Below are 13902 nucleotides of genomic sequence, written 5' to 3' on the forward strand. Positions count from 1 at the left end.
AGTTGGCAGGAATTTAGGAAGACACATTCACAAGGTACAACCACTGTGCCCTTCATCGATGCCTTTCAAAGGAAAGGGAAAAAAAGGCCCAGTGGTAATTTATAACTTTTGTTTATTGATCTTTAGCACTATGACACTAAGAACAATCTGACATTATAAGGTATCTTTGTTGTCGTTAATACCTTTTTTCATATTCTACTTTGAAGATAATATCCTTGAGTCTTTGGTGAAACTTTAGCAAAGTGAGCTGCACACACTGGACCAAGAAGCAATTTACTGAAATAGTTAACTCACAAGTTAACTCATAACATTGGGGTGAGTTATGAGTTAACTTACATGTTAACTATTTCAGTTAATTCACCCCTATGGTATTAAAGAAAGGTTACTGTAGCACTATTTTTTTCTTTTTGCAAAAGACAAAATGGATCTATGAAACCTTCACTTTCCTATATATGTTGAAAAAACAGCGACTCCCCTCTCCAAGGTTCAAAGAGTGAATTAAACCAGCACATTAATATTCAAAGGCAGTTCATTGAACCAAGTATGTAGAGAGTACCCAGGAATCTTCACACTTCTAGTCGACCTTGCACATCAAAATTAAGACAGGTATGCTATCTTTTAAAAGACCCACTTTCAAACTTGATACCTGAAATACGAACCCAATGACATTTTTGAATGTCAAAATATACTAAAGTGAACTTGTTGGTATTACGGTGCCCACAAAAGCTAACTTTTAACACCCCTAGCTGAGACTGTTACAAATAAAAACATAATAATCAGGAGGTAACAGAAAATAAACTGCTAAGTTACTTCACATTAGAATTTTAGAAACTTAAAAAATCCAATTAATAATACTACTCAAGCGTTTCTACTGAATTATAAAAGTCACATTCAACAAAGTTTATGCCTCTGATAGGGTACTGTGGCAGCAGCCCAGAACCTTACTTCTAGTTATGTTTTCCACAAAATACATTGCTTCTGGCCTTAAAATAATATGCTCATACAACAAAAAGGAACTCCACAATGTCAAAACATTAATATAAAAAGTCTATCCAAGTTTAGCTGACAAAATCTGCTATACTTTTACAACGGTACAGCACGTTTTCAAACAAGCAAAAACAAATCATCGCCATTCAGCTAGTGCCATGGCCTTGTATATAATCTATGCACATGCTAACACACACATGTATCTACATTTACTATTCCTATAGATAGGCACTGACTTAGCTATTATTAAGTAAAAAGTAGCCTGACACCTTCTGCTCTAGAAAAAAAAAAAATCACAGCATTAAAGGACGGAGAAAGTTATTCATAACAAAGGAAGTTTGGCCAGACTTGGTTCTATTTCTTCTCAGTAAAGTCCCCCACCTCAACATCATCAAGAACACACCGTATAACTAAAACTATTAACACAGCAATCCATAATTCCAAACTCAGTGGACTGTATATCCATATCCCCTTTATTCAATTATTGCATATCCTTAAAATAATATAATATTTACTCACTTTCAATGAATCAAAGCAGGCGATTACTCGTCCATTTTCAACTTGGCAGCTTTTCGAAGGATGTGCAAATTTACATTCCGTGTCTGGCCGTGAGCAAGTCCCCCTTTGGAACTCTCTACATACTTCCAGTGTTAGCCATTTTGTGTCCCGAATTGGTGTGACACTAACAGCCATGTTTAGATTTTACAGGTAGTTAAAATTTTCAGTGAAACCAACAAACCCAACCCCCCCCAAAAAAAAAACAGTAACAACCAAAAAAAAGAAAAAACTGAACTGATAAAACTGTAAAATGATGATGAAAATGTCTCCTCCAAAATACTTTTCCCCCACTCCCTGCTTTAAAAGTACATGGAAAATTGTGTTGTCAATATCAAGGAAAAGATCTCCCACTAGAAATTCACAGCATGAAACTGTTAATTCAAAGAGGTTTTGGTTTTTAGAGAAATACTAGGATCGTAAGTAGATGAACGTTTAAAAGGAGGGCCTCGAATCAGCCTTGTGCTCTCAGTAACCCCTTCCCAGTGCCAATTTGGAGCCCAAAATGCAAGCATGAAAACGTGGCAGACCCTTTGACACCGAATTTCCAAGCTGCTTTCAGCAAAGTTGTCTGAAAGGGAATCTCCTCACAGCTGAATTTGCAATGGAGTTTGGTGATGCAATCGGTATTGATTAGTTTGGCATAGACAGATGCAGCAGTTTAGAGCAAAATCGAGAAAATGATTTTTTTTTTCCTCCTTGATTTCCTGGCAGAAGATATCTTACTTTTTCAGCAAACTTTTCTTTTAAAACTAAAGCAGCCTAGGGCAATGCCAGATACTTAGAGCTTTTCTCTTGATTATAAGTAGAAATGGGGGTGTCTGGGCTAGAGGTGGAGGGTGGATGTGCTGTCGTCACAGTCTAGCTGGCAGCAAGCAAGGCAAAAGCAGAGACTGCTCTAGAAGCGGTTCCAAGCAGCAGAGACGTCAGGAAAGGCACTTCTTAGTACCAACCTGTAGAAAAAAGAGATAGGTTAAGATTTACTAAGTAGCTCTTCACTGATGTCCTACAGTATCACAACCTTGCCATGTGCTACCAGACTAAGTAGTATTCAAGTCAGCCTCTCTCTCTCCCTTTCACACACACACACACACACACACACACACACACACTCTCTCTCTCTCTCTCACACTCACACACACACACACACACAATACTTACAGTGAGGCATACTGCAGCCAGCCATCGTAGATTTATTAAAAAAAGGGGCCGTTTCCCCTTGTGAAGCAATGCATGATAGAGAGATAACCAATCACAGATAGTGTTGCAGCAATATTCTGGGCAGAAAGCCAATAGTGTGGGCTGTCTTATGAAAGGTCGCGCCTGTCAGATGTTCATTACTATGCTATAAGCACAGAAAATGTCCATCAGATGTGACTTATTCCACTGCAAGAGGACGAGCATGTGGGTTTTGAATTTACCCAACATGCAGTTAGTGGACTAAACCATGTTAGTTTCAAAACAGCTTCTCAAACAAGTCCAAGCATTTGAAGATCATTATCAGGAAATAAAAAGCAAGGTTTAAAAACTACAGCTGACTTCCAAGCTGCTCTCCCTCCGGCTCTGCGCAGGCACGGGCACTGAACAGCCTGCTCCTGCTGTCCTGACACGTGAATAAAAAAGGAAAGGGGTGTTTACAAATGGTACATTCTCCTGACCTATCCAATTCACTTCCTTCTACAGCCCAAGTCCTGCCCCTCCACTGAAAGCGGCACTCATACTGTAAAACTATTCCATTCAGCAGGCAGACACTTTGTCAATATATCACAGGGAGGCGAGATACGAACAAAAGCATCCTTTATTCTAACATTTTTTAAGCAGAAGTTGAGGTCATGTGGGGAAAATAAGGAGTGCAGTGTTGTCAGTGTGGCTGGCAAATCTGAAGTGAACCTCAAGGGAGAAAGTGAGTCCATCGCAGAAACATGAAATATTAAGTGAACAATTTGATTTGGGCAACATGATGCACTTCAGAGGTACGAATGAAGCTGGAGGGTGGGAGCTGGGGGATCCCCTATTGCCTAACGATCTATTAACTCAGACTGCTCTCTACAGTGGGGCATTTTTGCTTTTAACAACTTACTTTCTCTTTCAATCTAGATGGAAAAACTTTCAGAAAATGCTCAGTAGTTACCAAAAGCATACACTTCTTTCCCCCATTTTGAAAGATACCAAAGAAAACAAGGCTTTAATAACTCTAAAAGTTTCACACTCTAAAGAGCAATGACACAGTATAATAAATACTGTTAGGTTACACTTCTTCAAGGGCCAAGAATGGCCAACTAGCGTATAATATATTTATAATTTGGAAATTAGAATACAGAATATGAATATGAATATATATATACATACATATATATAAACCATGGATATCTAGCCGAAATCTTTAAAATTTATTTTAGAACTAATACTGTCATTCTTAACATTAATTTTTTTAAAACTCCCAGATACTAGGTTTAGAAAATATTGTAGTAAGACTACAACTTTTGGAAAGATTTAAAAAGAAAAAAAAAACTCATACTGATGCTCCAGGAATATTTTTGTTTTTAAAACATTTTCCGGTCCTATTTCCTGGTTCTGTAAAAACAAAGCCAAGTTGGTCACAAACTCTTAAGATTCATCCACCTTCCTTAATGTTTACTCTGCATTCAAAATTTCTCAACTTCTTCATGCCTTGCATATGTACCACATCTGTGGTCAACATCTCTTTTGTCTTTCTGGAATCTTCAAGAGCTTCACCTGCAACCCTTACCTCCTTTAGAAGCTGGCTAACATGTCACTTCTTCCAAGAAGCTTTCAGGATGTCACTTCCTCCATCTCCACCCACCCATATATTAACTCTGTCTCCTCCCAATTACCTCTGCTCCCCTATACAGTGTTTTATTTGCGTACATGACTGACCCACTAGCCTAATGTTCCCAAGGACAGAAACAATCTTACTTATCTCAGTAACCCTAAGTGCCTGGCTTAGGGATGGAAAACTGATGGAGCTCCATAAACTGTGGCAAATTAAATGATTGATTTCTGCATGCGAACTGGAATTCACTTTATAGCACATAAATACACAAACACATGCAGGCACACACCCATATAAACAAATGTGAACACACACCTGAAAACACACACACACACTCCTCATTGCCTCTATAAATTTCTATATTCTAGGGTCACTCAAACCTCCCACTGTCTAGGAATCCTCCCCCTGGCCCTGGACAGCTCCCTCTCACACTCCAGCTCTTCTAAAACTTCATTACTCTCAAGTCCCTCCTCCTACATGTTGCTCTCACTACCAACAGTAGATGACCTCATATGTCACAAATATTTCATAGTAAAAATAGTGGCCCCCAGGCATGGACTCTCTCTCACCTTCCCACCACCCATCTTTAAACTATCTTTCTGTAATCTTTCTTCTCAGTCTCCCAGGAGCTTTCCCTTCTCCTGCCCAAGGTTAAGCTGCCACCTTGACTGGCTCCTTCTCGAGACTTCTTTCCCTCTAAACTCCCTCTATATAGGAACACCTGCCTTTCCTGCAATTCCTTCTCCTAGCCCTCAAAGTGCTGAAGAAGCTCTAAACTGGAAGGGGTGGCACAGCAGGAGGAAGGGGACCTTGCCTAGTTACACACCACCTCTCCCTAATGCTCGTAATCCATGCTTCCCAAACAAATGTCTGAAGAGTCATCTACACGTGCTATTTTCCTGCTTCTCCTCCATTCACGCTTGAATCTGTATCAGTGTAACCTCCATAACTATTACTTTAGTGCTCAGCGACAGTCGTCAATGCCCCCAACCAAGCCAAATCCAAAGACTACGTACGCATAGTCCCTTGTCATTATTTGACCTCTAACAGCCGGTACAACTCCTTCTTTCTTGCCCCCTTCTCCATGTCTTGAATTGACACATTTTATCTTTTTGGTTTCTCCCAGCGCTGCACCTCTATCCTCCCTGGGAGAGAGGAGCTGTGAGGAACTGCCGAGGTTCTTGGCATATGTCATACCGTTGTGAGCTCCTGGGACTTGTTACATGCTAACCCTTTGTTTGGTTTGACACATACTTCTTCACCCCTTCAACTCGGCAAATCCCTTCTCCTTGTTTAAACTGCTCTTCAAATATCACCTTCCATAGAAGGCTGGGCCAACTCTGATAAACATTATTCCCTTTCAGAATATTCTCAGTACTTTGTAGCTCTTGGTACTTTTGCCCCCAAGGTTATAAACTCCATGACAATAGAGTGTATTACCATTTTTTTTAAACCCAGTCCCTGGAACATAACAGATGTTCTTAAAATGTTTACTAAAAGAATAGGTTTTATTCAACCTACTAGGAATAAACATGTTTGTGAGAATGTGTGTCCAGTTCCGAGGGAAATTTCATCATGATCTATGGGATCTAAACAACATGAGGACAGACAATGGTACCATTAGAAATATCTTCACTGCTTGCTGGTTATGTCTCAATACAACTACAAAATTAATTTCTTGGGTTGATTATTTTTCCTTTCTACAATGTTACAGGTTTAGTTCCACTCAAGTACAAAATATACTTTAATTACTTAAATGCTTATAAATGGGTGTCCTGATTATTTATATTTTCTGTAGCAGAGAAATCCTATTTACATCAAAAAGTATCACTGAAAGAATTATAGATAAGTATTTGTAAGCTGAAAATACTATTATAAAATGTATTAGGCAAGGACGATAATCAAAATATTTATAATTAGCCAGGCATGGACAAGTGAGCAACCAGATACGACACCGACTTTTATGAAATAGTCCAGCTGCACCTGATAATGTGTGTCCAGCCTTTGATACAGGGCACTGGGAGTAACAAACTCAAACTTTATCCTAAAAATTGGTTTGACTAAATTGCTGATATCAGAATACTGTCTTGTAACCATTTTCTTTTTCTTTATTGAAACGTAAGAATTTCAGAGGAGACTAGAAGTCTTCATAACTGAGTGCTTTGATAAATTAAGATTTTATAGGATTCGGGTCAATACTTCAAATGGCAATGGATTTTCGTTCTACAGATAGAGACAATGTTTAAAAGTGTATGGGTATTGTTCAGATTGCAGGAATTCTTGCAAACATATTTACTCTAAAAATATGTGTTGTTTGTAAATAATTACTGAAAGAAATACTTCTACTGTAAAGATATTTACTGGGCTTCCCTGGTGGCGCAGTGGTTGAGAGTCCGCCTGCCGATGCAGGGGACACGGGTTCGTACCCCGGTCCGGGAAGCTCCCACATGCCGTGGAGCGGCTAGGCCCGTAAGCCATGGCCGCTGAGCCTGCGCGTCTGGAGCCTGTGCTCCACAACGGGTGAGGCCACAACAGTGAGAGGCCCGCGTACCGCAAAAAAAAAAAAAGATTTTTACTAATAGGTAAATTGTTTCCGAGGTAAATTTTTGACCAATATTTCAACGTATTATAATAAACCTCCCTGAACAAAAACGAACAAAAGAAATGATTGGGAATACAACCGTTTTTCAGTGAGAATCAAACTTTTAAAAACCTGCATAACAACAAGTCCTCTTTTACCTGTTGATCAAATTCCAAACACTAAACTGTAGTGTTCCTCCTATCATGGGACATGTTCTACATACAGACAGGCATATTCTTCCCAAGATCCGAGACCAATCTCTCCTTGAGTGATATCAGAATTCACATGTATTTTCTACTTTAAGATAAGAGGAGGTAAATAGAAAGGAAAAGAAGAAAATGTAAAGATAGAGGAAAAGAAACCAAAAACAGGATAAAGTTTAAAAAAAAAAACAGCCACGGGGAATTACAAATAATTACTCTTACAGCAATTGATGTATATTAGCATTAAAGTAACAGTGGATGGCTTCATATAAATATCTATTTAATGGTTGCATGAATTCTGCAGTAAAGGATAAACAGACACTTACAAGGTATAGGACTAAAATTCTGTTTTGGAGAACTGTATGGCCTCTATAAGCAAGGTTAAATTTCTTAGTCATATATGTTTACTAATCAAATATAGGCAGACTGGTTCTATTACAAGCCAGAGTAGTTAGCTGGGAACTTGGGGGACTTTTTCATAACTTTTGATTTTGAAATAAGTTACATATTGAGGAAGTTAACTTAGTAATTATTTGAGGTTTTTTTTACTTACTAAGACAAGTTTCAATCTAACTGGAAGAGATGGCCAACTTCGCTGTGTATGTTTGGAGCTGACAAGGAGAAGCTCGTCGTCCAAAACAGTTAACTTTTCCCCCTGGCTCACTGGTGTCGACAAGTCCATAATTAGCAATGCATTACTTTAGTAAACTAAGTTAGCTCACAGTACAATTTTGCTCATGGCTTGTCCCAAATATTAACAGAGATTTCAGTAAACAAACAACTAACTAAGCATTTCTGGAGGCTGTATAGTTCTTTCTCTACTCACTAAGGTACTAAATAGAGTAACAAAGTTATTTATTATGTGGGAAAAACTGTGGTCTGAACGGGTTAATGCAATCTTCAGCAGTATTCAACTCCATATAACAAAAAGCTGAGATCAGTGTTTCTCAGTGAGGGGTAAGCACACTACTGGTAGCACCCATGGCGATTTTAAGTGATGCAGAAACAACATAATTTTAATAGATGCGTCGGAATGCTAAAACAAGTTTGTCAAGCCTGTGGACATCATAACTTAGGAAGAGGCTAAAGTATAATAAAAAGAATTTAAAGAATAAGACTAAGTAAATATATTGGTAAAAATCATGAAGGAGATATGCAAATGACTGAAGTGTTAGAAACACTGCTGAGAAAAACAGATAACTTTCAACCACAAATCCCCTGGAATGGCACAGCGATGGGCAACGTGGCCTACTGGTGTGGCGCTCTGCACTGTGTTTTGGGTGACAAGCTGCTAGCAAGGAAAGTAAGATTACGTTTACCAACTCAAATAAGTAATCGAAGGTCTATCAAAGCATTCCTTTAGAATTCTGATAGGTCTGATTACCTAATCATCAAGTGGTCTCTTATTGAAGGATATTGAAGGAGTGTTGGTTAGGTGATGCACTATGGCTAAAGATTTAAATTCCAAACGCAACTAACTAAACTGTACTCAGATTAGAAAATGACTCTTGTCCCTTAAGTATTTACATTTAAGACAAAATGAAACATGAAGCCTCTACTCAGACAATGATTAAAAAGTTAATTTTGAATTGATTCCTATATCAGGCAAAATTGTAAAACTTAAAAGACATAAGAATCCTTAAAAAAACTACAAACAGAACTACCATATGACCCAGCAATCCCACTACTGGGCATATACCCTGAGAAAACCATAATTCAAAAAGAGTCATGTACCGAAATGTCCATTGCAGCTCTATTTACGATAGCCAGGACATGGAAACAACCTAAACAACCTAAGTGTCCATCATCGGATGAATGGATAAAGAAGATGTGGCACATATATACAATGGAATATTATTCAGCCATAAAAAGAAACGAAATTGAGTTATTTGTAATGAGGTGGATGGACCTAGAGTCTGTCATACAGAGTGAAGTAAGTCAGAAAGAGAAAGACAAATATTGTATGCTAACACATATATATGGAATTTAGGGGGGAAAAAATGTCATGAAGAACCTAGGGGTAAGACAGGAATAAATACACAGACCTATTAGAGCATGGACTTGAGGATATGGGGAGGGGGAAGGGTAAGCTGTGACAAAGCGAGAGAGCGGCATGGACATATATACACTACCAAACGTAAGGTAGATAGCTAGTGGGAAGCAGCCGCATAGCACAGGGAGATCAGCTCGGTGCTTTGTGACCACCTAGAGGGGTGGGGTAAGGAGGGTGGGTGGGAGGGAGACGCAAGAGGGAAGAGATATGGGAACATATGTATATGTATAACTGATTCACTTTGTTATAAAGCAGAAACTAACACACCATTGTAAAGCAATTATACTCCAATAAAGACATAAAAAAAAAAAGACATAAGATAAATATCAGAACGACTCACTGCATTTTGTAGACTGAGCCACTAGTTTTGTTCCTAACTGTGCCTTCTTCCAGTCCCTACAGCAAAGTTATCTTCTTAGAAGCTTTTCCCGCCCACTGTCAAAAGTATCCAAACCTTCTGTTCCTCTCAACACCAGCCCCTTATCCTGCTTTATTCTTCTTCACAACAGTTGTTAGTATTTGGCATAATACTATGTACCTATTTCACTCTCTGCTTATGAACCACAGTTTAAAACACTGAGATGCCACCTTTATAACTGAATGAAACCACCGGCAAACGCCACTCTTTGGAAAGAGCACAAGGCAGTGAAGTTAACATAGAACCATATTTATACACCTCCTTCATTGTGAAGTTGATGGAAGTTTTTTTTTTTTTTAATCCACGGAGTAATTTGAAACAGTTACACGTGGCTTTGCAAATTTAAAACATGTAAATAATGATCTGTGAATTTCTGACAGAATCAGTCTTCAATTCTGGCAAAAGAAGGGAAAATTTGCCTTTTTTTCTGATGATATTCAAACAGGCAGTCCTTTAACATTTCCCTCTATTCCATGAGAAAGTCTAATAACACTACGAATGTTACTTTATCATTCTTCAAGATGAAATACTAATCCTATTTACTGTTTTATTTATTCTATATATTACCCAAAGAAGTTGTTATCTTGTTAGGCTTAGGTAGTCATTTCTGATCTGTCCATGTCATTTAATATTTCAAAATAATAATTAGGAAGTCAGAACACAAGACTACAATAAAATTAACAATGTTGATATGTGCTCAAAGAGCTAAAAGATAGAAAAACCAAATCTAACCATTCTGGCAGTTTTCAGGAAGAATGGTACATTAACCCATCTGGAATCTACCAGTGTGAAATAAGCATGATAAAACTGTGAATGTTAAATGGAATGTAAGACATCGTGATACTGTTATTCCCAGGGCAATGCCATGATTAGGGACTTTGATTTTAAAGTTTACTTAAATGAGTTATAGTTTATTTGGCACAGTAACTAGGGGCCAAAATCTTAGCTTTAATTTCCCATCTTTATATCTTCTGAACAACATCACCTAGCTTCTCACTGAGGTTGGTGGTACCTCCACCTAAAACATGTTTAAATATTATCTTCATTGATTGAGGAATGGTAACAAATTCACCCATGCTTCCCTAATAACATTACTGTACAACTCAAAAGTAAGTATAAAGTTGATTAACGAGAGACTTGAGGAAATATTCCCACGGCACCCTGTACATCACTGAAACCTGCCGCATGTACACCTCTTTGCCCCACTGTTCCAACTTTCCTTCCAAGGCAGAATCATTCTCACAACCACCGGTGGTCATTAAGAGCTTCTCCATAGTTAGCCTATGCCTGTTTTCCATTCGAGTAGCTTCAATCGAGCGAAATGATAAAATCAATATGTAAAGAAGTGACAAAGACAAAACAAAAAAATTCGTACCAAAATATAAAGCATATCTCTGTTAGAGCCAAATAATCACAGTTGTCACACTTTCCCGAATTTCTAAAATTTTATTGTAGCAATAGCCCTCGTTACCATCAACTATATGTGAGCACAAAAGCTTGATCTTAGCAGATAAATCTTGAATTTCCAGATGTCTGATTTAAAACCTAACCTAGTAACCTCAACCCGGGAAATCTTATTGGCTTATTTCTATAGAAGACTGCCCAAAATCTGTTGCTTAATTATTAATCATTATGAGAAAAATATGTAAAATCTATGTTTATAGTTAAAGAGATCTAAAATAATTATCCTTCAGAATATAATGAATGATATCAAATATGGATATAGGATTGAATGCATCCTAATTAAATGGATTAATGGACTTCTCATGACAAAACACAATACATACATAATTCCTCCTTTCCATTTAATCAGTAAAAGTCCCCATCACTTCACAAATGTATCTCTTATTGCAAACTTTACAAATACTCAAGCCACAAAGGTACCACACAGTTTAACGTTTCAATCCTAGGGATATTTCTATTGATTTATATATTTGACCTTAAAGATTACCTTTTTAACAAATACACTCAAACATACTTTTAATAATATACCAATGTCAACTGAATTTATTCCTAATAAAAATAAAATATTAGAATCTCAGTTTGACTTGAGCTTTTCTAAAAAAACCCCACAAATTCACATACACTCACATGCAAATAAGAATTATGTTTTCCCTAATAGTGAGTCAAGACCTAGCTGTTTTTCCCGAGTTTAAAAAAAGAGGAAGATATGTTATAAAACAAAGACATGCATTAATAACTCATTTTCACTTCAATGTAGCTGAAGTACCTTTTGGGGAACGTTCCTAACAAATATACTAAACTAGGTCTCAGATGCTGAACAAAACAAATTATGCTAATATTATTGCAACTGCTATAGAATAAGCCAGTGCTTCAGAATGTATTTTGCAGAAGCCTAAAATTTCAAAAAGCAGCTCCACAGTGACAACAGGGAGGCATATTTTGTTTGTGCCTACCTCAATATTTATTAATTACGAGGCTTAACTTATAAAAAAGAAAAACACACTGAGAGATTCTGCACGTCTTGAAAATATAAGATTAACTGGATAAAAAGGTAATTTGGCTCCCCGATAACTAAATTTATATTTATACATAAATCATTTACCACACTTTTGTGCCACAAAACATACTTAAGGACTGAAATCTCATTATATGAGCATCAAAGGACAATGCAGATCTAGAATCTCTGACTCATTCATTCACAGGAACTTTTGCAGACATACATGGAAACGCACGTCTCATGGAGCTCACATTCAGAAAAAGATGTAAAATAAAACAAAGAAAAAACCTACCATGTGGTGATTAGACGGTGAAAATAAAGTATTCTCAGATTTGAAATGTAAAGCCTCGGGAGCAAATTAAAAGTTGAACTAAATACTGTTTATTTAAATTTTGAGTTTTTCTCCTCTACACTTAGACTTTCACATGTCCAGTGACTACAATAACCTGAATTATTTCAAATCAAAGAATGAACAATTTGCACTCTTAACTATGGTTCTGCCTTGTTTTGTGATTGAGAAGTATGGGTATAAATGATAAAGCTATTACCTACATAGAGATAGATACTACTAAATAATAATGGAAGAGATAGTAAAATATAAATTCAAATGATGAACAGAAATCTCTAGCAAGCAACTTATATGAATCATGTACATTAACTCCATGTATTTTTTCTTTCTTTTTTTGGGGGGGGCGGGTTTAGACGTTGCTAAATGAATGCATTTTCACTGTAATAAAGTTAAACCATACAGAAGGGTTTTACTGAGAATTCTCCATCCTTCCATTGCCAAATCAGACCCCCTCTAAACCCAAAGGTAACCACTATTATTAGTATGGTGTGTCTAGTCCTTTTTTCCATGCATTTCTCATACACATACACACATCTACAGATACAACACACATACACAGTTCACCATTTTTACCAGAGTGATGGAAACATACTGAAGCATATTATTCTGCGGCTTGCTTTCTACAATATATGTTAATGACCTTTCTTTATCAATAGAAATAGATCAACATAAATACTTTTTAACAACTGTGTATTACTTTACTATATGTCCATGTCTTTACTAGTGGTCACCTAAATTAATGTCAGTTTTTCATTACTTTAAGCAACGCTGCAATTATAAATACAAAAGTATGCTTCCATTTGAGTGGTATTAATAACATAAACACTTAGAACATAAAGTATATGCATATATTAACTTTGAACTAGAACAGCAAACTTCTTCCAAGAAAACATTTATTAATACCTGCTTCTACCAACAATTAATAACGTGCTTTTCTATATTTATTAAATCTATGCTAGACCTAAAAAAGATACTATCCTTAAATCTAGATTGTATATTTCTATTGTAGGAACACGTTAAATGTATATGTCTTTCTTCCCATAAATAGAACTTAAAGCCTTGCATTTCTGTTTTGCAAAATATTTTCAACTGTTAGCACTTACATGGCAGTTAATCAATGGAAACATTTGTAAAATCAGTTGTTCAACTCCTGTTATTTCAAAATAAACAATCTAGTTGCTAAAACAATTACAAAATTTATATTTTGCAATTATTTGCCAAACAACAGGGGGCTGGAAGTCTGAATAAATGTTTCAGTTGACAGAGTATCAAAATGGACAATATATAGGTTACTATTCTTTTCTTATTAATAACAACAAAATGTGTAGTTAACAGAGTCTGCGGGGCATGTTATATTAGGAAAATCTCTGACAGCGCAATGTCATATGATGAAGGGAATGCTTTTTTTACACATCATTTCTACAAATGTCAGAAAATATTCTGCTTCCCCCCTCCTTTTTTAGACACTAATTGACTAAAGGAAATGGTTTCTGACAAGTGC

General features: G+C 36.8%; 1 protein-coding gene across 17 annotated transcripts in view; it reads right to left on the minus strand.

The window, feature by feature from the left end:
- Positions 1-13902, minus strand: part of MBNL1 (muscleblind like splicing regulator 1) — a 201611-nt gene that overhangs the window by 144153 nt on the left and 43556 nt on the right. For 12 of the 17 annotated variants that reach the window (XM_022582790.3, XM_089910988.1, XM_089910987.1 and 9 more), the window contains exon 2: positions 1507-2495. The exons of 3 other annotated variants lie outside the window; for them this stretch is intronic. In XM_022582790.3, the coding sequence (XP_022438498.1) occupies positions 1507-1680 (174 nt within the window). In that variant the 5' untranslated portion in view covers positions 1681-2495. Of the gene's footprint in view, positions 1-1506; positions 2496-2703; positions 3099-13902 lie in introns of those variants that run through there. 2 more of the 17 variants (XM_022582789.3, XM_022582799.3) reach the window with 2 other exon arrangements.

This window comes from Delphinapterus leucas, chromosome 4, assembly GCF_059928025.1.
Source record: "Delphinapterus leucas isolate spDelLeu-1000000601 "Yukka" chromosome 4, BTC_Dleu_Yukka2, whole genome shotgun sequence".
NCBI classification, from domain to species: Eukaryota; Metazoa; Chordata; class Mammalia; order Artiodactyla; family Monodontidae; genus Delphinapterus; species Delphinapterus leucas.